The sequence below is a fragment of the Syzygium oleosum genome, unplaced genomic scaffold (genome assembly GCF_021117445.2).
Source record: "Syzygium oleosum isolate NSW1041296 unplaced genomic scaffold, Sole_v2.1 Sole_v2.25, whole genome shotgun sequence".
In the NCBI taxonomy this organism is placed as follows: Eukaryota; Viridiplantae; Streptophyta; class Magnoliopsida; order Myrtales; family Myrtaceae; genus Syzygium; species Syzygium oleosum.
Genome location: NW_026607509.1, coordinates 2272975 through 2298760, shown reverse-complemented (window position 1 = coordinate 2298760; position 25786 = coordinate 2272975). Strand labels below are relative to the sequence as shown.

General features: G+C 41.1%; 5 protein-coding genes across 6 annotated transcripts; 1 reads left to right on the top strand and 4 right to left on the bottom strand.

Annotated features, from left to right (window-relative positions):
• Positions 1-93: 93 nt before the first annotated feature.
• On the top strand, positions 94-2598 carry LOC115671632 (putative disease resistance protein RGA4). The gene has a single exon (XM_030593258.2). It carries the CDS (start codon positions 94-96, stop codon positions 2596-2598), a length of 2505 nt encoding a protein of 834 aa, XP_030449118.1.
• Positions 2599-6318: 3720 nt separating this feature from the next.
• Positions 6319-8755, bottom strand: LOC115671376 (uncharacterized). 2 transcript variants are annotated; one of them, XM_030592919.2, is made up of 4 exons: positions 8372-8755; positions 7033-7191; positions 6788-6866; positions 6319-6607 (listed from the first exon to the last, which is right to left on the bottom strand). In XM_030592919.2, exons 1-4 carry the CDS (start codon positions 8738-8740, stop codon positions 6456-6458), a joined length of 759 nt encoding a protein of 252 aa, XP_030448779.1. In that variant the 5' UTR covers positions 8741-8755; the 3' UTR covers positions 6319-6455. The 2 variants fall into 2 exon arrangements, with proteins under 2 accessions (XP_030448779.1, XP_056158790.1); XM_056302815.1 differs by having other exon boundaries at positions 6434-6688.
• Positions 8756-9370: 615 nt separating this feature from the next.
• Positions 9371-15095, bottom strand: LOC115671686 (pentatricopeptide repeat-containing protein At2g20710, mitochondrial-like). The gene is made up of 3 exons (XM_030593305.2): positions 14857-15095; positions 12966-13594; positions 9371-11166 (listed from the first exon to the last, which is right to left on the bottom strand). The coding sequence occupies exons 2-3, from the start codon at positions 13308-13310 to the stop codon at positions 9856-9858; spliced, it is 1656 nt and encodes a 551-aa protein (XP_030449165.1). The 5' UTR covers positions 13311-13594; positions 14857-15095; the 3' UTR covers positions 9371-9855.
• Positions 15096-16238: 1143 nt separating this feature from the next.
• Positions 16239-18471, bottom strand: LOC115671546 (40S ribosomal protein S5). The gene is made up of 5 exons (XM_030593167.2): positions 18312-18471; positions 18117-18202; positions 16989-17260; positions 16617-16820; positions 16239-16507 (listed from the first exon to the last, which is right to left on the bottom strand). The coding sequence occupies exons 2-5, from the start codon at positions 18198-18200 to the stop codon at positions 16453-16455; spliced, it is 615 nt and encodes a 204-aa protein (XP_030449027.1). The 5' UTR covers positions 18201-18202; positions 18312-18471; the 3' UTR covers positions 16239-16452.
• Positions 18472-22240: 3769 nt separating this feature from the next.
• Positions 22241-24745, bottom strand: LOC115671437 (putative disease resistance protein RGA3). Its single transcript, XM_030593004.2, has one exon. It carries the CDS (start codon positions 24743-24745, stop codon positions 22241-22243), a length of 2505 nt encoding a protein of 834 aa, XP_030448864.1.
• Positions 24746-25786: the final 1041 nt, after the last annotated feature.

Genomic DNA, 25786 nt, shown 5'->3' with positions numbered 1-25786 from the left:
GCCTCTTTGCTATCCTTCTCCTGATAACTAATTTAGTTCCTGCATAGCGGTTACGCCAAACCTCCTTGAAAACCAATAACACCAATCACAGCCATGACTGAGGTTGTCTCTAGCACCCTCGGACCTATTGTGCAGAAACTAGCTTCATCGGCTTTTGAAGAAATTCAACTGGTATGGGGCGTCAAGGATGATCGAGAGAAGCTCAAGAACACGCTAGAGATGATCCAGAAGGTGCTCGCCGATGCTGAGCAGAAGCAAACAAAAGAGGCAGCTGTGAGGGTTTGGTTGTCGAAGCTTAAAGACTTTTGCTATGATGCCGAGGACGTGGTAGACGAATTCGAAGCCAGGGCTTTGTGGAGGCCGGCGAGGTCAACCGAGCACTTGACCCTCAAAAAGACCCTCAGAAAGAAGGTACGCTACTTGTCCTCGTGGATGTCCGACTTCATTTTCCGGTTTAAGATGGCACATAATATGAAAGAACTGAGAAAGAGACTTGATGAGATCAATGAAGAGAAAACTCGGTTCAACTTGTCGAGTGATGTTTATGAAAAGACCATAGTTCCGCGGAGGGAAACCCATTCTTTTGTACTTCCTTCGAATGTGATTGGAAGAAACGAAGAAAAGGAAAACATTATAAAGATGTTGATAAGATCAGATGATGGTAGAGCTAGAACGATAGCAGTCGTTTCGATTATTGGAATGGGAGGTACTGGAAAGACGACTATCGCTGAGTTGGTATACAATGACGATAGAGTAAACAAACATTTTGATCGCAAAGTTTGGTTATCCATGCCAGTAGAATTTGAGGTTACGAAGATAATAAGGGATATCATTAAGTCTCTTGGTGACAAAGAAAAATATGATAGTCTTGATGCGCTGCAAAATTGCCTAAGAAGCATCGTGGAGAACAAAAGGTGTTTGTTTGTAATGGACGATGTGTGGGAAGTGAATCGCAAGGATTGGGAGGGATTGAGAGATTTGTTAGGAGGCGTTTCCGAAGAGAGTAAAGTCATCATGACTTCGCGGAATCAATCGGTCACCTCAATCATGGGCACTGTCCCCCCACTTAATTTGGCCAATCTTTCGCTGGAGGATTCTCTGACTTTGTTTGTGAAGTGCGCGTTCGATCAAGGGCAAGAGAAGAATCACCCGGACCTAATGGTAATTGGCCAGGAAATCGTGAGCAAGTGCGGGGGAAATCCTCTGGCCGTGAAGACTTTGGGATGCTTGTTATATTCAAAAGACAGGAAGGAGTGGGAATATGTAAGAGATAATGAAATGTGGCAATTAAAAACTGACATTTTACCTTCACTGAGGATAAGCTATGATCTAATGCCATCTTACTTGAAACAATGTTTTGCTTTTTGCTCGATATTCCCGAAGAACTACGAGTTCAACAACTTTGAACTGATCCTACTGTGGATGTCGAACGGGTTTATCCAATCCAGCGGAAATAATCAGGAGCTGGAAGAGATTGGACAGCAGTACTTGGAGGAGCTGTTGTCAAGATCCTTCTTCGATGTTGTCAACGAAGAATATGCGGGCCAGTCCTTCAGAATGCACGACCTCATTCACGAACTTGCCATTTCAGTGGGACGAACTGAATCGTCCAACGTGAACGCGCGCGCGGAGGATATTTCCCCGACGACTCGACATATATCATTTGCCAGGCAATCTCTTCTACCAGACGATGAACTACGCGGCTGCTTGAGCAAACTCAGCCGCGTTCGTACCTTCTTGTTTGAGGAGCGTTCCACTGGGGAGCTCTTTCTGGAGACATGCATTTCGCGATTCAAGCACTTGCGAGTGCTACATCTAGATGGCTCTTGCATTCACCTACTGCCTAGTTCTGTTGGCGGTCTAAAGCATTTGAGGTATCTTTATTTATGCAATAACCCTAATATCAAGAAACTCCCCAAATCGGTCTGCGAGCTTCGCAATCTGCAGTGCTTAAGTCTTGCCAGGTGCGAGGAACTCGAGGAATTGCCTGCAAACATCAAGAATATGATCAGCCTCCGCGTTTTGATTGTAACCACAAAACAGCAGCGTTTCCCGGAGAGGGGAATAGGATGCTTGACCTCTCTGCGGTGGCTAATCATTGGAGAGTGCAAGAATTTGGAGGCCTTGTTTGATGATATCCAATTGCTCACGTCCCTCCGTAAGTTGTATATTGGAGGTTGTCCGAAGTTGGCCTCCTTACCACAAGGCATCAAGAATCTCGAGGCATTGGAGGATCTCATGATTGGCGACTGCAAGAGCTTGAAGCTGCCGGAAGGCGAAAGTAATGAACCACGCTCCATGTTGAGGCTTCAATCCTTCATGTTCACGGAATTACCGGAAATAGTTTCTTTGCCTGGGTGGCTCGAAGGTTCTGCAAGCACACTGCAGAGGATAAAAATTGAGGATTGTCCCAACTTGAGGACATTGCCCGAGTGGCTGCAAAACTGTTCTTCTCTGAGAACACTGGAGATTAAAAACTGTCGTAGATTGTCCATTTTACCAGATGGCATTCGCCGCATTGCCACAATTATTAACGAGGAATTGAGCAGTGATGAAGAAGAAGAAGCCTCAGTTTCTTTCGCCGAAGATAGCGACTAGATATATGAGTATCCAAATATTTTCTTGTAAGATATTCTCTTGTACGATTGAGTGTAGAAATGTGAGCCACTCTAGAAATATCTAGAAAGATATCTTTCTGGAAATATTTGTGTGCTTATGTGTGTGTGAAGAGTTCTCTCCACCGACATTGTGGAGACCTCTAATAAAAAGTTGTGTGTTATCCTTCAGCGAGTCTGTTGTCTTTTTCATCAATTGGTATTAGAGCTGGAGATTGGAGCAAGATCGCTCTCGTCCCGGAGATTTATATCGAGGGAAGGAAAAGAATAAACCGATTCATCGATACAAGCAAACTCCCCCTCTCTTTTGCCACGTTTATGAATTAAAATTGGATCGCGCGTACAATTCCAATGATTGCTTATCGGGTGGAAGGAAGAGAATAAATTGATCCATCGGTATAAGCAAACTCCCTCTCTTTTTTGACACGTTTATGAATTTAAATTGGATAGGTGGAAGGAAGAGAATAAATTGATTCATCGATACAAGCAAACTCCCCGTCTTTTTTGACAAGATTATGAATTAAAATTCGATCACGCGTACAATTCAAATGATTGCTCATCCGATGACTTTCGGTCTGTTAATTTCATACACAATGTTCTTGTAAGTCGAATTCTTACAAATTCTTCGAGAAAGTGTGCGATCCTATCTGCAAAGCAAAAGTGGCAATTTTGCATTTTGCAATTCCATTTAATTATCTATGTTGGGGGTTAATTACCCCTCAACATAAACAATTTGAAAAAAAAAATAGTCGAAGCACCTCAACGTGTCATGTTATTAGAAATTTAGAAGTTAGAATTTGAGGATGAAAAAATTTCAAGGCGCCTCCCATACTTGGAGGCTTGATTCAAAATGAGGTTTTCTAGGCCCATTGACATGTATGTGATAACCTTTTATATTTTTTCGATTAACAAATATGTAAATTGTAAAATCTTTTGAAAATTGGATTCTGCTGACGACACCCGACTGCTTGATGACCGTCGGGGGATTAAGGATAGGCATTATGGAACAATTGACTATAACTTAGGATGCACAGGCACCAGTCAAGAATGAACCGTTGTCAATTTAATGACCGACTGAAAGCTTCTCAAGTCCAATTGATACTAACTGAGACTAATTGAGTAGTAGTCAACGACTACTGCTTGAGATTCAGCAACAATAGCCCAAGATTGTTCGCGATGACAATTTGCATTGAAATGATAGAGAAATATAGATTAGGACTCGTTGTCGAGGTGATTTAATCCATTTCACCCATTTCAAAAAAGAGAATTTTAAATGACATCTTGACTAGAGGAAATCGAATCATTTTTAAAACTTCGAAAGAGTAGATTGACAATATGTAGAGAGAGAGAGAGAGAGAGAGAGAGAGAGAGAGCTTAAAGGGCCATTTTGCAATTTTTAGATATTTATCTTTAAATTTCCCGTTCGAAGACTATAAGAAATGTATGGTGCGATTTTCCTTTACGCAATTAATATAATTTTTGGAATTGTTTTCCACCATCTGAAAATCATCATTTGATGATGTTTGTGCTCAAAGAATGCATGGTCATTGTAAGCTCTGATTTTTCCCTACAAGTAAATACTATAACATGAGGTTAAAGGAAATATGTACCTTCGACAAAAACGAGATCTCTATTTTACATTGCTAAACAATCACGCGTCTTTTAATGAGGATTTGGGTGGACATAAATGATAATTGACTTATGTAATTTGAAATCTTGGTTATACTGTTTGGTTTTTATCTATTCCAATTGATTGTATGTCTGACCAAATGATCTCTTACTTTAGGAAGCAATGCATAACGAAATGATGAAATATCTATTGAGATGCACGTGTAGCTGTGTTAAAAAAGTTGAACATCGGAGAATCGATTTAGTATTGAGTAATTAATATATTCAAGTTAGTCCATAACTCAATGACTAAAACTTTTGAGTAAATGCGATTTGAATTCGGGCTCTCTCTTGTCGATCTCTGTATTGGAATTTGCTACTCTCTCCCAACAATATCCGTGTATCATGTGGTTCAAACTCCACGTAAAGAGAGGTTTAGAATATGAAAATTGGAAACACGGAATGAACCAAATGCGAGCATCAACCAATAATAAATTGAGTTTTGGCTCGATATGGTGCCGCAATTTTCTTTTTTAAAAGACCCACTTGAATATGTCACGGTATCCCTATGAATATAGAAAAGAAGAAAAACAAGTTTTTCTTTTCGTTCCTATTTTTCTTTATGATAAAAAAGAGTTGGTGGGGGAGGGGGGGGGGGGGGGTTACTTTTCTTCCAAAAATTTGACTTCAAGCTTGAAATTTGACTTCAAATCAGGCCAAATTGTTACTTTTCTTCCAAAAATTACCTTATCATATCATTCAACCCATCTTGAGTTTCGTTTGACGAAGGACAGGTAATTACTAGGGGTGTCAAAAACCGAACCGAAAATCGAACTGAACCAAAATCAAAAATACAAATTTTTCGATTTCGGTTCGGTTTCAGTTCAGATTATAAATTAAAAAAAATTGGTTTGTTGATGATACGGTTTCGGTTCGGATCGGATTCGGTTTCCTTTTCCTTTTTCGTCCCTTCTCGTGCACTCTCTCTTCCCTCACCCACTTTTTTCTCTTTCCCTTTTCTGATCTGTTCTCTCTCTTCTCACTCACTCTTCTCTCTCTCTCTCTCGCTCTTCTCCCATGGCTGGCTCGAGCGCGTTGCTCACTCTGGCCACAATGGCGGTCCTCCTCGTCTGCTTGGCAGTGGCACTGTTGCCAGCCCACACCCCGTCCAAGTCGCCCTCGCCCTCGCCCAAGGCGTCCCCGTCGCCTTCCCCGACTGCGGCAACCACCCAGCCAGCTTCCGCCCCGTCTCCCCACGACCTTGCCGCCTCCCCCTGTCGCCCCCGTCCCCGCTGCCGTCTCCCACGTCCGAGGCCCCCGTGACGAGATTGATGTTGCTGGCGAGACAAAACGGGAGGATGTTGGAGCCGACCCACCGAGCGGCCGCGCCGGGATCGGAGGCCAGCGACGGTATGTCGCCGTTGGCCACCCCGATCACGATCCCAACGCCGGTGTCCGCCAACGCCTGATTATCACCGGATCGGCACCGTATAGCCTGACCTCCCCGATCGTTGTCGACCCCAGGAGCCTCGCCGTGGACTCCGAATCTGGACTCGATGAGCGAGAGGCTCCGGCAGCCATTTCTCGCAAGACTCGACTCACTCAATAAATCGGACGAGATTCAGCTCAAAAGCTGCAAATTTCGCTACTCAACTAGTGAAGAATCTACCCAGAGAGAGAGAGGGGAATTGAACATTGCACAGACCGTTACAGAGGAAGCAGAAGCGCAGAAAAAATGAAAAAGAAGAAAACCTAAAATCGAACCGAACTGCATTTTTCGGTTCGGATCAAATTGGTTCGTGTCGCCTTTCGGTTCGAAGCAAGCACACATCTAAATGGTTCGGTTCGGTTCGGTTCAGTTCGGTTTTCCTTAAAATCCGAACCGAACCAAACCGAACCATTGACACCCCTAGTAATTACGTTTCTAGGGTAACCTAAGATACCCATTGAGGGTTTAAAAAGTTAAGGCCAAATTGGTATATATGTGTGGGTAAATTGTGACGGTCGGAATTTACTCCAAAAAACGTTTTGAGGTCAAAAGTTAGACCATTCATCAACCTAGGGTTTTTTTTATCAGTATCAGCCCAGGGTTAAGTTTGCAGAAAAAATGCAAATACTATGTCGTACTTGATTATAGGGTCATGCCTCCGGGCAAACTGGCAAGCTTATGACATCCCTTTTGACATGAAAAACAACACTAACCAACAAAATTCACGTCAAAAGATGCGTTATCTATTTCTCTTGCTCCCATCCTCCCAATCGAGTCCCTGGATCATAGTTAGTGAATAGGCGAAACTCATTCCCAAGCTTGCTGGAATGCTTAGGCCGGAATATGCATGGATGCAAACCAAGAAGTTCTGCAGCTCTATCTTTTTGAACTTCTCCTGCAAGCATCTCAGAATTTGCCAGCCGTTAGGAAGGGATATAAGGCATCCAGCATACTCCAAAAAGAGGGGAAAATAGAACTGCAGCAGTTCATAGCTATAAAGTCACTGCAAATGAAAGACAATAAACCAAGAAGTTACGTTAAAGGAACCACAGGAGGACTAACAGTCCACACATACCTGTAAGTAACAGCAAGTAAGCGTTCGACTGCGAGAGGAAAGATATGGTTTGAGCAACTTTCTCTAAGCACTCCCCACTCTGTGGTTCATAAAGAAAGGAATCAAAATGTATGCAGCTGATAATGAAAAGAGATACATAAGAGTGTCCATTAAAGGATCTTCCGGTTCCGGGACAAGATAAGACACGGTAAGCATAGAATAGGGAGGCCTAAGCATTTATAGTTTGCGAGGCCACGTAAACTTACCAGGTATGGAGGATCTGCGACAATAACTTGGAAAGCATCCTTCATTTCAGTTGGCAACTCTTCTGGTTGGTTGTAGTCATAAAAAGTGAAGTCACTTCCGTATTGTTCAAAACGTTTGTCGTACTCAAGCAGTTGCACAGAGACACTGGGATCAATTCTCTGATATGATACCATAAATATGTTACTTCAAAGACCTTTCGCATAATGAAATGCCAATGACATGCACACTTCATAATCTGAGATATGAGCGTCGATGAAAAGAGTAAACCCATTCCAAAAGTTGATAAACTACTTTAAATCATCTCATTATGGCCGAATCTTCTCTTAGACTTCAAGGCTGGACTAAATCATTGGTTTGATAGGCGCATCAAAATATTTTACTTGTACTACAACAAATGGCATAATGCAACACCTATCGATTGTTCACGCATTTTATAAAACTATCTTCCCATTTGATACTTGACCGGACATTACGGACCACCTACTACTTACATTATATAAAATAACCAAGTGAAAGCCAAAAGACCATAGAAAGTTAAAAGCTCAAAGCTCGAGTGTTCCGGCATGGACAGGATTAACATACTAACAACCTTGAGGTTCTACTTCAGGAAAAGAGTTCGACAATAAGGGGACAAAGGCGATACGGCTTCCAAACAGCAATAGCTTCTATAACTGACCATTCCCCCTTCATTTTCCTTAAGGAGACGATATATGTCAAAATGCCGAACAGGATAGCATACTCCAAACTGAAATTTGTTCCAATAAGATGGTCGCTTGAAATCAACTCGCTTATTCCAAAGTCAAATCTTATTTAATTGATTCAGCATTGGGGTCATCGAACTTTGACACTGATCATCGCATTTGCAAGGGTGGCGTTGAGCCAATCACTCTCTCGGTGAAGCCCAATTCCAATAAGATTGCTCGAATAGTCGAATGACAGGGTATGCACACTCCCGACAGTATGCGCGGCGAAACATGACATAAGGAAAGGCATGGACCAGAACCCAGAAGGCAGTAACAAGAACATCAACCGGAGGCTCACACTACCCCTTTGCAGTTACACGGAGTAGACAATAACATCGACCAGAGGCTCGCGTTGGTCGTTTGCATTTACAAGGAGTAACAAGAACATTGGAAAAATGCATAAAACAGGAAGCTCATTGTCAAGTAGAAACACAGAGCGCAGTTCATATCATCATCGCAGTCGATCAGTTCGTCAATCCGGTTTCATAGTTTTAGCGAGGGCGGAGAACCAAACCCTAACCCCATTTTTCCCCCCAAAGAGAAATGCTCAACCATGGACAAGCCGATGGAACAAAAAAAAGGAAAAATGGCGCACCTTGAGATAAGCGTATAGCGTGGGGCAAGCGATGCAGGCAACGCGAGAGGGAGAACCCGAACAGAGCGCGAGGACTTCGTTGGCGACGGCCTCGGCCGTCTCGCGGTCGTACCAGAACTGGCTCAGCCTCCAGTCCTCCGTCACCAGGGCCACCTCCGACTGGTCCACCGGCGACTGGCTCTGCTCGCGGAGGAATTCCTGGAGTGCCGCGAGGGCTTGGGAGCTGAGCGTCGGCGCGTCGCCGCCGTCGTCGACGTCGCGATCTGCGAGTGCTTCCATGGCTTTGGAATGGGACGGTGATGCGAGGACCGCGGGAGGGTTCAGGTAGCTACGAACACAAGAAACCATAGAAGGCGCACTCCTCTGCATTTTCTCTTTTTCTTATTTTATTGTTATACATTTTTCTAAATTCTTAAGTGAAAATTGGGTCAACAATTTTTTTGCTTTCTTCAAATTTTATTTCTATCGAAATACTTAAAACTTATATATATATATTCATGTAGAGATACGCATATATAACACATATCAAATTTTTTTTTTTTTTGAAGTTTACAATTGTTCTCAATAAAATATTGATTTTGCTTTTTCTAAGCAAATCCAAAGGTGGACCAGCAAATACTCCCAACAATTTTGCAATCTTGGTCTTCAATTCCTTATCAATCTTAAATCGTTGTGATATCCAAAGACACATTTTAATTCAATTAATCGCAAAATGAGACGAAAGGTCAAATCGTGAAGAAGCTTAACACACTGAACGCATAAAAAGTGAAAAGAGCCCGAAAGAGATCCGGATTATGAACTCGGTGATCAATTTTCGAAATGTGATTCCAAAAGCGAAACCACGAATTCCGATCCCATTACACCTTATACGCATCAATAATACATGCAGCACACATTCGCTTGACATTAGCTGCAAGTACCGAGGAGAGGATCCCTCCCAAGAAATGAACACAGCAATGAGATCGATCATCATGAGCTAGCATCATCTGCCTGAGAAGGTGGCGAAAATTAAGCGGCGATTGGCACCATCGATGGGTACTTGCTACAATCACACGCCATCTTACTAAGAACAGAAGGAAAATTACAAGGGCGGGCCTGATGCGAAACAGGAAACAGCGTCTGAGGCGTTGAATTTCTTGGGCACTACAGTCCTCAGACAGACCATATGAACTTCCCTCATCCCTCTGGCGCAGTGCAGTTTCGGTGTTTACAGCTGATGCTAGCTAGTATGGAATTGACGGCACTCGATCGTTCCAGATTGCCACCTGAATCTAGCAATTGAGCGAAGAGTCTGAAGACATTTACTATCATGTTTGCCCATATACATCGCCTCATGAGCTCCACAAACAACTTGTTCACCAGAAGATGGGCAACTATAAAGAAATTTCATGGCAGAAGCCCAATCTTACAACAGATATGGCGCGCCCCGTAATTTTGTGCACCCACCGTAACGCCCAAAGTGCAAACGAGTTCCTGGTGCTCATCTATTGTGTTTCTTCACCCGACAAACTTTCACAATCTGAATCGGCAACGGCTGCATTTGCATCCCATACACCATGCCCTCTGCTCTTGTCCACTTCCCCAAGTGTTCCCGGTGCTTCCGCATTGTCCCCAAGAGCGTTGCCGATAATTTCACTGAGAGCTTCCCAGCTTGCTTTTTCGTCATAAATGCAATTCAACAACCTATTTTGGGCATCCGCAGAAATAATATCTTTGGCCCTAAGCAACTCAATAAATTCTCTGGCTTCTTCAGCACTTTCTTTTCCTATTATGGATTCCAGACAAGCAGTCAAAGATTGCGGACCTGGCTTCCACCAAGATGGACAAACCAATATTGCTTTCTTCAAGGCATCATATGCCTTTGGCATCTGATTATTTTGGATATATCCTTTGACCAAATGGTACCATGTCATGTGATCAAGCTTTCCACCTTTCCGTACAAATTCGTTCTTCAGTGTCTCGGCCTTCTCAAGGTGACCGGTCTTGCTATAAGCATGAATCAGGTTATTTGGAATACGAATATCGCAGGTCAAATCACTAGACATCCACTGCTCCAGAATCATTTCAGCACTTTCAATGTCGTCGAACTTCAGCAGAGAGTTCATGACGCAATTATATCCCTTGTTGTATACTTTTCTCTTATTCTTGTAAGCATCCCATAGTCTTAGAACTTCATCTTTATTCCCTGCTGCTGCATACTGTGTAATAATAAAATCGTATGCCACGGTACTTGTTTTCTCAGTTATCAGTCCCTCACATTTCTTTAGCATTTCCAGAGCTTTGTCGAGAAGACCCAATCTATAGTATCCAGAGGTTACCACAACACCTGTTGTCCAGTCCCAAACAAAATTAGCATCCATTTTCATCCGTGTTAGAATCATCTCGAATTTCTCAGTGTCAGAAGCAGCTGTACTGGCACTCAGCCAGATACTGTAGATATATCTATTCAGATGAATCTTTTCTTCTTCCATCTCATCAATCAGAGCATCTACTTTATCATAGTCTCCAGTCCGATAGTGAAGATTAAGCAAATTAGTGAAGCAAAGGACAGACCTTGAGAATCCCAGATGCCTCATTTTCTCCAACAGAGCCTCTGCTTTCTTCGGAAGTTTTGCCTTAGCATAGCAATTAAGAAGAGAAATATAGACCTTTTCGACTTTAAGCCGTCTGGGAAGGTTATCAAAATATATCTCTGCTTGTTCTATCCCATGGACTTTTGAGATCAGATTGAGCCGAACAGCAGCATCCGCAGTAGTAATCGCAACATACCTTTTATCAGACATCCACATCGATATCTACAAAAGATAATGAGGATTTATACTAATATAATGAGATATGAATTTATGAATTATGAGATGATATAGATGGAAGCATCAACTCTCCAACCACTAAATTTCAAAAAATATCATTACGTAGGCATTGTTATTTAAGGAAAATGGAGCCTATACTAAAACCATACGACTATATTCGATGGTTCATAGCACAGTGACTGGCTATGTAATGTTAACAGTAGCATGAATTTCAAGAACAGCTGCCTCAGCCCAGGCAGCCTTTCATTACAATGTCAGATGTGCTATACGTTTGATCCACACATCTCAATTCGAAACTTGTCTTGCATATATAACATGATTGGTAGAGACTAATTATAAAGAATGGAAAGCAAGCTTAGCATGTCTCATTTATAAGGACAAAGCAAGCCCTGGAACAGTGATGGCTGGAAGCATGAAAATGACTCTCATAGCGCACTACTTCATCTCAGCCGTATCCATCTATATGCAAAATAATGCTTGAATTATAGTGAGCAAGCAGAAAGGAGTACAAGAAAACAAAGTTTCATATTTACAATAAAATGCGCGCTTGTGTGTGTGTGTGGCGGCAGCGCACTCAGCATGTGCAACTTAGTTCGCTCCCATCATTTCAGTTCATGCATTTTGGCTTGCATGCAAATAAATCCCCAACATCATTTCATGACTAATAAATCAAGAATAACACAAAATTCCAGAGCAGCTCTCCCAGTTTGTCTTTGAAGCACGAACCCATTTTTTCTCATTTTTCCCACTTTTTCTGAAATTGAAAAAAAATTTCTTCCACCCAATCCATGCGACCCTTCAAAAGCGTACAAAGGTAAATCTTATGGGTTAGCTGATCACATTCTCTATTGGTGGCTCTACCATTGACCACTTAGAGCTAGGAAGGGTAACAGAAAGAAAAGAAACACACAAGGAATGTACAACAAAATGCTGACATGTCTGTTGGTCGTGGGAAAGATTACTCTTCTACTTGATACAGACAGAAATAATCAAATGCCACAGCTTCATAATCAGTTGCACATTATAGTACTAATTATGCAGTAACATAAAGAACAACGGCTCCTTTAAAGAGCAGGTTGCTCCACACTTTCAGGAAAAAACAGTGGAACAAAAACTGTCTCCTCAACACAGAAAAAGAAAAGGGGAATAGTATTTTGTGGAAGTAGATGCATTTAGTCCATTAAAGATGACATTACTCTTCCTAGAAATCTTGTGCAAACCCAGCATTAGCACCCCCGTTCCCCATGTGTCCCAAAAACACAGCTTGCATTACGGGCTGTGAATTTTGTGCCGTGCTTTTATAAGGTTGTGATGTGGCTGTAGTTGCGGCCATAACGACGTCTGGTTTAACCTCGAAACCATTTGACAAAGTGCTACGGAATTTTTAAAATCTGCTTTGCTAAATCTTCTGCCTTGGACTGTGGTTCATGTAGAGCCACAATCTAGAATCCTCCTCTCCAAAGAGCATAGATAGATGAGGCTTCGAAAGGGAGGTCCCTTCAAACCAAAGATACATACTTGCATTTTGCATACTCTTGACATCCAGCATCTCATTATCTCGCAGCAAGCAATAACCATATAATAATCGAATCCAAACACAGTACCTCAACGGCTCAACCAATCCCCTCTATATAAATGACGCAGTAAGGTTGCAGTTCTGAACCAAGCCGAATCCAATCGATCACTGGGAAGATCAAATTCGATCCCGCTACTACCTAGGTTCCTTTTCAGCATCTAGCGCCCCCGCGCACCCTCGCAAGTACACGTACGGATATCGGAAATACCTCGAGCGCGTGGCTGTGGCGACGGTAGGACCTCATTCGCTTGATGAGGCGGAGGAACGGCCGCCGCTCGACGGGGTTGCCCTCCGCGACCCACCGGTCGAGCACCGGGGCGATCGAGAGCTTCGGATCGCCGAGAGGGGAGATCCTGCGGAGCAGCTCCGTCATGGGACCGTCCGCGGGTTTCTTGCTGCCCCTTCGAGCCGCTTCGGCCGACGAGAGCGGCGGCGACGGCGACGGCGACGGCGACGGCGAGTGCTGAGGAGAGAAGCCGATCGCCGCATTGCTCGCGATTCCACGAGTCGAGTCGTTGCCCAGTGCGCCGCCGCTGGTTCGCAGCAGCTTCATCGCGAGCGAGCGAGCGGGAGAGACAGGAGGAAAGGTTCGAGTTTTCCGTTGTCAGGGGCTCCAGGAAAACTTTTCTTCCCGTTTTCAAAGCATTAGGGTTGGGCGCCGGTCCCGATCCCACCCGAGAACCGTTCCGGCGGGAACCGGAACCAGTTCCGCAAATCTAGAACCGGTAATAATTTGTCTAGTTCGCAATTCCTTGTGCTGAACCGGACCGAACCGATGTAATCGCTCGGTTTACTATCATATTTGCACCTCTCTCTCTCTCTCTTAGGCTCACCCGCCTCGGTCACTCTTAGGGCGCGCATGAAATCCATTCTGGAGCAGAAATTCTGCTCCAGAATGCATTCCGGAACAGAAATGTGTTTGTTAAAATAATTTTGGAATGCATTTTGAAGCAATTTTTGCATTCTGGAATAAAAACGCGTTTGGTAAAACTTCATTCTTTTTTTTGCTCTAGAATGAATTTTTGCTTCCAGAATGAGTTTTGGCCCAAAAAAGAGAAGCTACTTTTTGTAGCTTCTCTCTTCCAGAATGCATTCTAGCCCAAATTTCCTTTTTTACAAGAAATAAAAAATGAAAAAATAAAAAATTTCAAAATTTCACAAAATGGCTTAGAATACATGTGGCCATCCACTTTGAGTGAAATTTAAATTTTTTGAGGTGCCAAAAAAAATCAAAAAATCAAAAATTTCAAAATTTCACAGAATGGCTTAGAATACCTGTGGTCACCCACTTTCAGTGAAATTTAAATTTTTTTAGGTGCCCAAAAAAATCAAAAAAAATCAAAAACTTCAAAATTTTACAAAATGGCTTTGAATACCTGTGGCCACTGACTTTGAGTAAAATTTAAATTTTTTGAGGTGCAAAAAAAAATCAAAAAATAAAAAATAAAAAATTTTACAGAATGGTTTAGAATACCTGTGGCCACCCACTTTGAGTGAAATTTAAATTTTTTTAGGTGCAAAAAAAAAATAATAATAATAAAATAAAAATTTTCAAAACTTCACAAAATGGCTTAAAATACCTGTGGCCACCCACTTTGAATGAAATTTAAATTTTTTGAGGTGCCCAAAAAAAATAAAAAAAATAAAAAATTTCAAAACTTCACAGAATGGCTTAGAATATCTGTAGCCACCCACTTTGAGTAAAATTTAAATTTTTTGAGGTGCCCAAAAAAATAAAAAAATAAAAAAATAAAAAAATTCAAAACTTCACAAAATGGCTTAGAATACATATGGCCACCCACTTTGAGTGAAATTTAAAAATTTTTAGGTGCCAAAAAAAATTAAAAAAAATCAAAAATTTCAAAACTTTACAGAATAGCTTATAATACATGTGGCCACCCACTTTGAGTAAAATTTAAATTTTTTTAGGTGCAAAAAAAATCAACAAATCAAAATAAATTTCTGTTCCAGAAATCAATTTCTGGAGCAGAATTAGTCATGTTTTACCAAACATATTTCTCCTCCAGAAATCAATTTCTAGCAAGAATTCCAGAAATCAATTTCTGGCAAGAATTTGATTTCTGGAGCAGAATGGTTACCATTCGCACCCTTAGTCTCTCGCCCTCCGGTTCGCTCACGCAGCCGCCACCATGGTGTCGCCAGCTTGTTGCCGTCCACTGCCCCAGCTGTACCGCGCTCACCGTGGTCTTGTACTTTTCTTTTTGCGAGATTGATTCGAAGTTACAGAAATCCCCAAAGGCTTTCTCTCTTCTTTTTACTTTCTTTTTGGATCTTTCAAGAGCAATCACTTGTGCATGGTCCTTTACCATTTATCAACCGATTTAAGAGAAACCTGCACAATTTCCAGGTTTTTCCACCAACACTGCTGGATATTCGCAAACTTACGTGCCATTTTTGGGCTTTAATGCGTACATGAAACTTTCATCTAGTAGTAAAAGATGCCGATGGCAATGTGTTGGGCAAGAAAGCGGTCAAACCACCAGACATTCCCCCCCAATCATAACAAACTACACCAACTTACAAATAGAAGAAACCTAAACACAATACCCGACGTTCTCGGATTGACTTTAAAACCAAATTGGTTTTCATGATCAATTGAGTCGGTTCCCATTTTGGAACCTGGAACAAACCAGTTTGTGGAACCAAGAACCGATTCACTCGGAATCGATCATCCTTGAGGGCAGCCTTATTTTCTTCTCTCTATTTTCAAATTTATCTTCTTTTTATTGTGATGCAAAAATATCATAAATTCTTTTACCTAAGTAATGTTGCATAACATAAAGTGGAAAAGAATTGATCAAATATCATCAACGTCATCAATCAAAAGGATCGTGCAATGCGCGTTCCCTTCCGTTCAAAGCTCGAGTTCCGATTGCAATCCACCCTACGCATTCTCTCCCAGATGCTCTTAGGAACTCGTGGAATTGGAGACGAAATAGGGCAGGGCAAACCATACCTTCTCCAGAGTAGGTCATGCATATTTACAGGTTCCGTGAGCTAAAGTGAGCACTTTTGCAAAGCCATTTTCAATTACATCCGGATAGATGGGTTCCAGGTTCCAACACCAGAGAAAAACGAAGATAATAGTCCGCAGTCCACAACCATCTTTTGAAGTTTGAAGGTTCACTCCTATACTCTCGTTTCATTCTTAGGATAAGTTAGACAGCTAACCCTAGAAGGATTGACATGCTAACTCAATCAGTAAGACTACAAACTTCCTGGAACGACAGTCTGCGGGGAACACCTCGTGCCAAGAAGGCACACGAGTGTAGTCAAGTGGATCCACAACCAGCTTGAACCAACTTCAAAGTGAAAAAGAAAATTACCAATGCTTGTTGCTACCCACAGAGAGAGAGAGTATGAGATGCCAACGAAGCTGAAAACTTGACATGCATTTCGAAAATTAGCGCAACCGATCAAGATGTGAAAGCATGCAAGGAAACAAAGTGCAATGCAATAAGATAGAAAACACCAACGCTGATAGGATGACATAAATAAATGAACCTAACAACATAAAGTATCACCATCCCTCTTTAATCTTCATAACATGGAGAAATTCAATCCAAAATTTTCATAAGCAAAGGCATATCCAGTGACATCATTCCAAAAAGACAAACATAATAAAAACAAAAGCTACTATGAAACTCTCGCACTTTGAGACTTTGCAGTTCAACTCAACGGTTGGCCTTGGCAACTCTCTCTATCTCATCCTTCTTCTTGATGGCATAGCTGCAGAACAAATTATAAGCATCCGTGCATATGAACAAATTATAAGTAGGAAGTTGTGCAGCAAAAGGGTCGGCCATTGTGAGGAAGACAAACAAATGGCATCAGTTACCTGTTGGATGAACCCTTAGCAGCATTAATAAGTTCATCAGCCAGACACTCGGCAATTGTCTTGATGTTCCTGAAAGCTGACTCCCTAGCACCAGTGGTCAGCAGATAGATTGCCTGATTCACACGTCGCAAGGGGGAAATATCCACAGCCTGACGCCTCACAACACCAGCTGACCCAATACGAGTAGCATCTTCCCGAGGACCACTGCAATTAGAAATCGCATATTATATAAATGAACTAGGATAAAATACGATAATCAATTTCTTAGATACTTTTACTCATTAATATTAAGCCTTTCCATCTACACCAACTATGAGTGGGTGAACGCTCTTAACAACCTTGTATAAGAAATAGATATTCCTTGATACGCACCTGTTGATGACAGCGTCCACAATGACTTGGATTGGGTTTTGATCAGTGAGAAGGTGGATGATTTCCATGGCATGTTTCACAATTCTGACAGCCAACAATTTCTTCCCGTTGTTTCTCCCGTGCATCATCAGGGAGTTAGTGAGCCTCTCCACAATTGGACATTGAGCTTTCCTGAAACGCTTGACTGAGTACCTACCAGCAGTGTGGGGAACATATGTAGCATGCTTGGCCGGTTGGACAGCGATGTAATCGTTCAATGAAAGATCATTCACCTAAAAGCAACAAAAGGAATTGTCAAAATAAAACTAAAATCGAAAAACCAAATCTTAATGGGTATGCTTCCCCATTTTCGAGAGATGCTTAACATACAGATTCCTCGATAGTTCTCGTCAGTGATTAAAAAATAAATAAAAATGATCTGATCCCACTAGATTTAGAAACACAAGATCTAACAAATTTATGCCAAACCACACAAAACAAGAATTCTACAAATCAGCAAGATGAAGAGACATGAAAATTCCATAAGCCAAAATAAAATCAGACTGAATATGAATCAGACCTATGTGAAAGAGTTGCTCAGACACTGAGCGTCTAGACCAAACTTTTCAAAGGAAAGAACTATCTCAGACTTAGAAAGATGTCAATCACCATCACCGCTCCACCAGTTCGAGAGAAACCAGGTCTAACGCTTTAAAATGTATCAACTTCAGGTTCAAATGTACCCAGACTAAACTTACTGAATGCATTTCGATAAGCAATTCAAGTTAAGGCCGACGCGCACAATAGTGGACAACACCGACCCCATACAATATCAACAAAGAGATCAAACCAAGATAAACACAATCAGGAAAGCGATGTTATTAGACCCTAGAAGTTTCAGTAACGCAGCCATTCAAACTCAACCACCAAGTTAAGGGCTTTTTTACACACCCACTACGACCAATTAGAACTTTTCTCATATCAAAACACCGGCGAACCAAATACCGCTGTCCCTCACTACTGACAAGCTTTTTTCTGCCAGAATCTAACAGCAGGCAGATGCATCACATGAACCGAGGCAACCAAAAAGCAGAACACGTGCAAATGCCGTCCGAAACGCGCGATTTGCAAGGGGAGCAATCGACGAACCTGAACGTCATCGAAGGACCACCGGTTGAAAAGCTTCACGTCGGAGACGGGCTGGATCTCCACGGGAGCAGCTGCGACCGCCATGCCTGCGAACAACGAAAGAGTACACGGTAAGCACGCGAGGAAGAAATCGCGCAGGACGGGTGCAGCGAGAGAGAGAGAGAGAGAGAGAGAGAGAGAGGAAGAGGGCGGCACTTGGAATTGGAGAGGACGACGGAGGACGAGGAGGAGGAGGCGGCAGAAGGCGGAAGCGCTCTGTCTCTCTCGCTGGCGATGGGGGGAAACGAAACCCTAGTTTTGGCTTTTATATAGCACCTGGTGTGGTTAGGGTTTTAACCAGAGCTGTCCCTTGGTGGCGGGGAGATGAAAATGGACCTTTCAGTGGAAAATGGGCTTTCCCGGCCCATCAGGGCCCAGTTGATCCTTTTGAAGGTTCCTTTTTTTTTTTATTTTTTCTCGTACTTTAATTCTAATACTTAGATTTCTCTTATCCATTACATTTAGAATCAGGCTAGTAAGATCCACCGGATATAATAAGTGAAAAAAATATCAAATCTTATCTCTATAGTGTCTTTATTTGTCCATGCTCTTCTTTTAAGGGAGAGCTTCCTCTTTCCACCTCTCGAATTAAATTACCTCCTAACATTGATAATAACTCGAATTAATTTTAAATTAAATCCATAGGCTGTTTCATCGTTTAGCACTTAAAAATGGAACTTGCTGTTAACCGCCACTCTCCACTACTCATGAGTAGAGCCGTCAAATGGGCGGATTAGGTCGGATTTGGATCGCTTGAAATTGGTCCGACCTATATTGACCTATTTTTAATTCAATGTAAATTTAATGACGCTGGTGGTGGTGCACCACGGTGATAAGGAGGCGTACAATCTGTTTTGGGTGAGGCGTGGGTTGATGACTAAGTGTTGGACCTTTGTCTTTTGCTAGTAAATCAAATGAGTTTGAAAGCAGGTTTCTTTTTGACCCGTCAAAACCCATAATTAGTTAGGCTTTGCTTCCTTGGACCCATTTAAACTCGTATATTAAATTTTAATCAACTCACATATGATCTAGTTGGTAAATATGAGTTAAAATATGAATCCAAGACTCATTTTGATAGCTCTACTTAAGTTTCACAATCTGCAGACAGTACATAGCAAACACAGAAGGCTTGTAACATTGACATAGGATAATATTAGATAAAAAAAAAAAAGAGAAAGGGATATGTGCATTGAAAGTTCTAAAACTTGTCACAAAAGTGCAATTAAGTCTTAAAACTTATTCCGAAAGTCCAATTGAGTCCTAAGACTTTCAAAAAGTACAATCAAGTCTTAAATTTTGTCAAATTGGTTCTATCAAGATTGCACTTTTTGAAAGTTTTATAACTCAATTGTACTTTCGTGACAAGTTTTGAGAATTGATTGCATTTTTTGAAATTTTTAGGCTCGATTGCACTTTTGTGACATGTTTTAGGATTTAATTGCACCTTTTGAAAGTTTTAGGACTCAATTGCATTTTCGTTAACAAGTTTTAAAATTTTCAATGCACTTATTAAAAAAAATGATTAGTTAATAGTACAACGAAAACATAATAAAAAAATGATTACATTTTCTTGATGAGGCAGCTATCTATCGTCAGGAAAGTTTCAGTGGACGTCACGGGCCCAGCCACAGGTAAATGAACATAGCATATATGTTAGATGGGCATTTTGTAAACAACAATTTCACTCCCATTTATTGGTTTTGTTAACTTACTATTCCTCAAATGCCCTGTCATATTATTTTTCAATTTATTTGAAATTCTATTCTACTTTACTATAAAGCTAGACGTTAACTCGTGAATTGAACTGGAAACTTACAAGAAACAAGACAATTTTTTTTTATAAAAATATCAAATCCTATCTCCATAGTGTATTTATTCGTCCATGCTATTCTTCAATGGGAGAGCTTCCTCTTTCAACCTCTCGAGTTAAGTTACCTCCTAACAGTGATAATAACTCAAATTAATTTTAAATTGAATCCATGGGCTATTTCATCCTTTGGCATTTTAAAATGGAACCAATTATGAACCGCCACTCTCCACTACTCTTAAGTCTCGACTATCTAAATACGCTTAGTTAATTGTACAACAAGTCAATAGGCATGCGGTTCTGCTGGTAAAGAGATTGGGGGGTGGGGACACTAGTATCATAGGTGCGAGATTCAACTCCCACGCTCTGCAGGAGGCAGAGCAAAAGTCAGACAGAGATACGAGAGTTAGAGATAAAACAGACCCAAAAAAAAAAATTGCACAACAAAAAAAATAAAAGAATAATTACCTCTTCTCGATGAGAAAGCTATTTATCGTTCGGAGATTTTGAGTTGGCGTCACTGGCCCAGTCTAATGAAAACGGCGAACATAGCATCATACCTTGGGCCTAGTAACCCATTAATCTGTTGCTTCGGGCAGCAATGCATGGAGAAAAGATAAACTTGGATGGGTATATGTAAACAACAACCTTTCCTTTGAATTGTTTGATGTTTAATTTCACTGCCATTTATTCATTTCCTTAACTTATTATTTCTCTAATGCCTGGTGATTTTATTTTCCACTTTATTTGAAATTCTATTCTAATTTACTATAAACCTAGATGTAAACTCGCGAATTGAGCTGAAAACTTACAAGAAATAAGACAATTCTCATAATATCTGAAAATATTATAATTCTGTATTATATGAGAAACTTATCAATTAAAGCTAGATGTTTTAGATGTATTTATCTAATGTAATTATTCAAGGAATACTTGAAATTGAAGTGATGTAGATATTTGATGCAAATACTTGTATTAAAGTGACGAAAATATAAAAAAAATGACCTGTGATATTATAGTAAATCGAAAAGAACTTACGAAGTGGGAAAAAAAAAACACCAGGCGCAGGGGAAATAATTAGATAAATTAAGTCAACAAAAGCAATAAATTGGAGTGAAATTAAAAGTGAAACGTCTACTAACATAAGGCAGCTCCTTTGTGTTGTGCAGAAAAATGTAATACTTTATACAAATCTAACTTATCAAGAAATTTCCATCACTTGTCTATGCCTTGCTTCCTAAAGCAAGAGGTCATTGGTCAGGCAAACAATCAATTGGAAAAGGAAAACCAAAACATTACTTCAAATTACACAAGTCAATTATCATTTATGATCACTCAAATTCTCATTAAAAAGACGCGTGATTTTTTTTTAGAAATGCAAACTGAGATCTTACTTTTCCCGAAGGAACATATTTATTTTAATCTCACCGAGTAAAGGAAAGTCGCATCATACATTTCTTCACACAATGACAATCTCCATCCCAAGAATCGGAAGTTTTTTTAATTTTGTCCGTACATTATTCGTATTCCATGTTCATCACAATACTCGTTAATTCGACTGTTAGTCAGGGCATTCGTGGACTGTATTATAGTGTATGTAATGTTGATTACTTTAAGTTATTCGGATTAGTCTTTTCTGTTTACCAAGTCATGGAAGTGTAAAAATGCCGAATGAGAAAGTTGTAGGAAATTTCCCTCTTTTTTTCGACACGTTCATGAATTAAAATTCGATGTTTTGAGATCATGTTCCTTATATTGTCTTGATTTATTTGCATTGTCAACTGCCACGCCATGCCTTGGAATCTGAAGAAAAAACCATTTCCACGAAAGCTGCGGATAATTGATTGTGGGGGAATTGAACAGAGCACCAATGTTGAAGAAGAAGATAATTGCGAATAAATATTTAAATATCTAGACATTGCCTTGAAAGATATATTCTTATAAGACAGCTTGGATAATTTTCACATACGTGTCTTTAAATTTCTCGTTCGAAGACTTTAACCTCCCCTTTTTCTTTTTTTGTTGAACTTCTCTTTCGACGCCAACCGTGTGTGGAGTAATCTTTCCACGGGTGATAGAATTTTAAATGTCAAAAATGTAAATATCGAAATGAAATATTTTGAATTCGCTAGATGATAAATAGGGTTTATGAAGGACAATATTGAAATGTGCATTTTCTTTTAGGGAAAGAAAAGACTTTGCTTCCCGACATATATATGGAAAACAAAGCTTGAGAGAGGATTCCTAGAGAGTTTGCTCAGACACCCATGAATCAAGTTTAATCATCTTCTTCTTCTTCTCCACGACTGCTCAATTCTCCGCAACCGGATATCCGCAGCTCTGTCAGTGTGGGAATGCGGCGAAAGCCATCTGGCAGAGAGGACAATTCAGGACAGTCTTCAATCTCCAGTTTTCTCAGAGAAGAACAATTTCGCAGCCACTCGGGCAATACACTCAATTTGGGACAATCCTTAATTTTTATCGTCTGCAGTGTGCTTGCAGAACCTTCAAGCCACCCGGGCAAAGAAACTATTTCCGGTAATTCCCCGAATATGAAGGATTGAAGCCTCGACATGGAGCCTGGTTCATTACTTTCGCCTCCCGGCAGCTTCAAGCTCTGGCAGCCGCCAATCATGAGATCCTCCAATGCCTTCAGATTCTTGATTCCTTGTGGTAAGGAGGCACACTTCGGACACCATCCAATGACCAACTTACGGAGTGACGTGAGCGATTGGATATCATTGAACAAGGCCTCCAAATTCTCGCACTTTGCAATGAATAGCCACCGCAGAGAGGTCAAGCATCCTATTCCCCTCTCCGGGAAACGCTGCTGTTTCGTGGTTATAATCAAAACGCGGAGGCTGAACATATTCTTGATGTTTGCAGGCAGTTCCTCGAGTTCCTCGCACTTGCCAAGACCTAAGTACTGCAGATTGTGAAGCTCGCATACCGATTTGGGGAGTTTCTTGATATCGCGGTTGTCGTTTAAACTGAGAAACCTCAAATGCTTTAGACCGCCAATGGAACTAGGCAGTAGGTCAAAGCTAGAGCCGTTTAGCCATAGCACTCGCAAGTGCTTGAATCGCGAAATGCACGTCTCCATAAAGAACTCCTCAGAGTCAGAGGATCCCAACCCCTCACATATAATGGTGCGAACGTGGCTCAATTTGCTCAAGCAGCGGCTTAGTTCATCTTTTGGTACACCAGATGGGTTGGGAAATGATATATGCCGAGTCATTGGGGAGATATCCTGCGTCCACACTTTCATGTTGGACGATTCGGGTTGTCCCACCGAAATGGCAAGTTCGTAAATGAGGTCGTGCATTCTGAACACCTGGAACATATATGCGTCCAGGACAACATCGAAGAAGGATCTTGACCGCAGCTCCTCCAAGTACCGCCGTCCAATCTCTTCCGGCTCCTGACTATTTCCGCTGGACTGGATAAACCTACTCGAGATCCACAGTTGGATCAGCTCAAATCTGCCAAACTCGTGATTCTTCGGGAATATCGAGCAATAAGCGAAACATCGTTTCAAGGAAGACGGCATTAGATCATAACTTATTCTTAGTGAAGGTAAAATATTAGTTTGTAATTCCCACATCTCACTATCTCTCACATATTCCCAATCGCTCCGATTGTTTTTTGAATACAACAAGCTTCCCAAAGTCTTCACCGCCATAGGATTTCCCCCGCACTTGCTCACAATTTCCTTACCGATTTCCATAAGGTCTGGGTGATTCTTCTCTTGCCCTGGATTGAACGCGTACTTCACGAACAAAGTCAAAGAATACTCTTGCGAAAGCTCGGCCAATTTAAGCGGAAGGACAGTGCCCATGATTGAGGCGATCGATTCATTCCGCGAAGTCACGATGACTTTACTTCCTTCGGAAACACCTCCTAACAAATCTCTCGGTTTCTCCCAGTCCTCCTTACTCACTTGCCACACATCGTCCATTACGAACAAATACCTTTTGTTCGCAATGGTGCTCCTTAGGCGTTTTTGCAGCATTTCAAGGCTATCGTATTTTTCTTTTTGATCAAGAGACTCGAGGATGTTTCCTATTATCTTCTTAAGTTCGAATTCTACGGGCATGGATAACCAAATTTTGTTGTCTTTGAAATGTTCGTTTACCTTGTCATCATTGTAAACAAATTTAGCGAGAGTCGTCTTTCCAGCACCTCCCATTCCAATAATCGGAACGATTGCCATCATTCCAGCTCCAGCATCACCCGATCGTATCAACAGCTCTATTATCCTTTCCTTTTCTTTCTTTCTTCCAATCACATTCAAAGGGGTTACAAAAGAATGAGTTTCCCTCAGCGGAACTATAGTCTTGTCTTGAGCATCACTCGACAAGTTGAACTTAGCTTTCTCTTCATTGATCTCGTCAAGTCGCGTTCTCAGTTCTTTCATTTTATGTGCCATCTTAAACTGGAAAATGAAGTTGGATGGCCACGAGGACAAGTAGCGTACCTTCCTTTTGAGGGTCAAGTGCTCAGTCGACCTCGCCCGCCTCCATAAAGCCCTGGCTTCGAATTCGTCTAGCACGTCCTCGACATCATAGCAGAAGTCTTTAAGCTTTGACAACCAAAGCCTCACAGCTGCCTCTTTTGTTTGCTTATGCTCAGCATCGGCGAGCACCTTCTGGATCATCTCTAGCTTGCTCTTGAGCCTCTCTCGGTCATGCTTGACGCCCCATACCAGTTGAATTTCTTCAACCGCCGATGAACCTAATTTCTCCGCAAGAGATCCGAGGATGCTAGAGACGAACTCAGTCATGGTTGTGATAGTTGTTATTGGTTTTCAAGAAGGTTTAGCCTAGCCTGTATGTAGGAACTAAGCTAATATCAGGAGAAGGATGGCAAAGAAGCATGATTTTGTCAGGTTATACAGGCAAAATGTATAATTTGTAAGAGTGAGATTTTACTAGGAATATGTGAGGAGTTAAACACTTGGTGAATTACTGGGGGCGTTAGGAAGTACTAAACATGTTTCTCATCCTCTCACAATTTCTACAGTCTTAGGATTTATATAAATTCGGCTCATAAGAATTTAACTGGCGGAATTACTCGGAAGGAATCATAACGTGAAAACCCTCTATGCTAAATCAACGGCACAGCAATCATCACGTCCCTCTCTGCTCAGCTAATAAAAGCATAAGCATCAAGGGGACCACTCCAAAATAACAAAATGGGAGTCGCATCTTTTTGCCGGTGCGTTTCTTCGTTGGAAGTGTCTCTCTTCTATAATGCAAGAGAGAGAGAGAGAGTATAGAGTCATCATTATTGTCCTTTGTGGCCCGTTCCTTCAATAATGCGTGTGAGGCTCGCAATTCGTTGCCGTTCCGATTGGATTGGGAATACCTTCGTCTGCAGTAAGGTAAAGCAAAAGTGGCCTGTATCCTGCTACCTTTCTCTTTCATCTCTACTTCTTCGTTTCTAATAAGATACTACAAGTATCAAAAGGGTGAGTCGAATTGGATTCGGATTAGATCATAAAAATTCGATCCAAATTAATTTATTAATCCATTTATGATTCATCTATTCATAATGTAAATTTATCGACCCAATCCGTACTGCTAAAAACACTTCCATATTTGATCAAATCTATGAAAACTTATTTCTTATGATTTTTAAAAAAAATTATATTGCTAAAATATTTTTATGTAACGCAAATTTAGTGGATAATTTTTATAATTTTTTTTAAAATTGAGGTTGTGTTTGTTTCGCGGGAAATGTGACATTTTTAGAAAATATTTTTCAAGTCATTTTTCAAAAAAATGATAATATTTTTCATTGTTTGGCTGAAACCCGAAAAGAA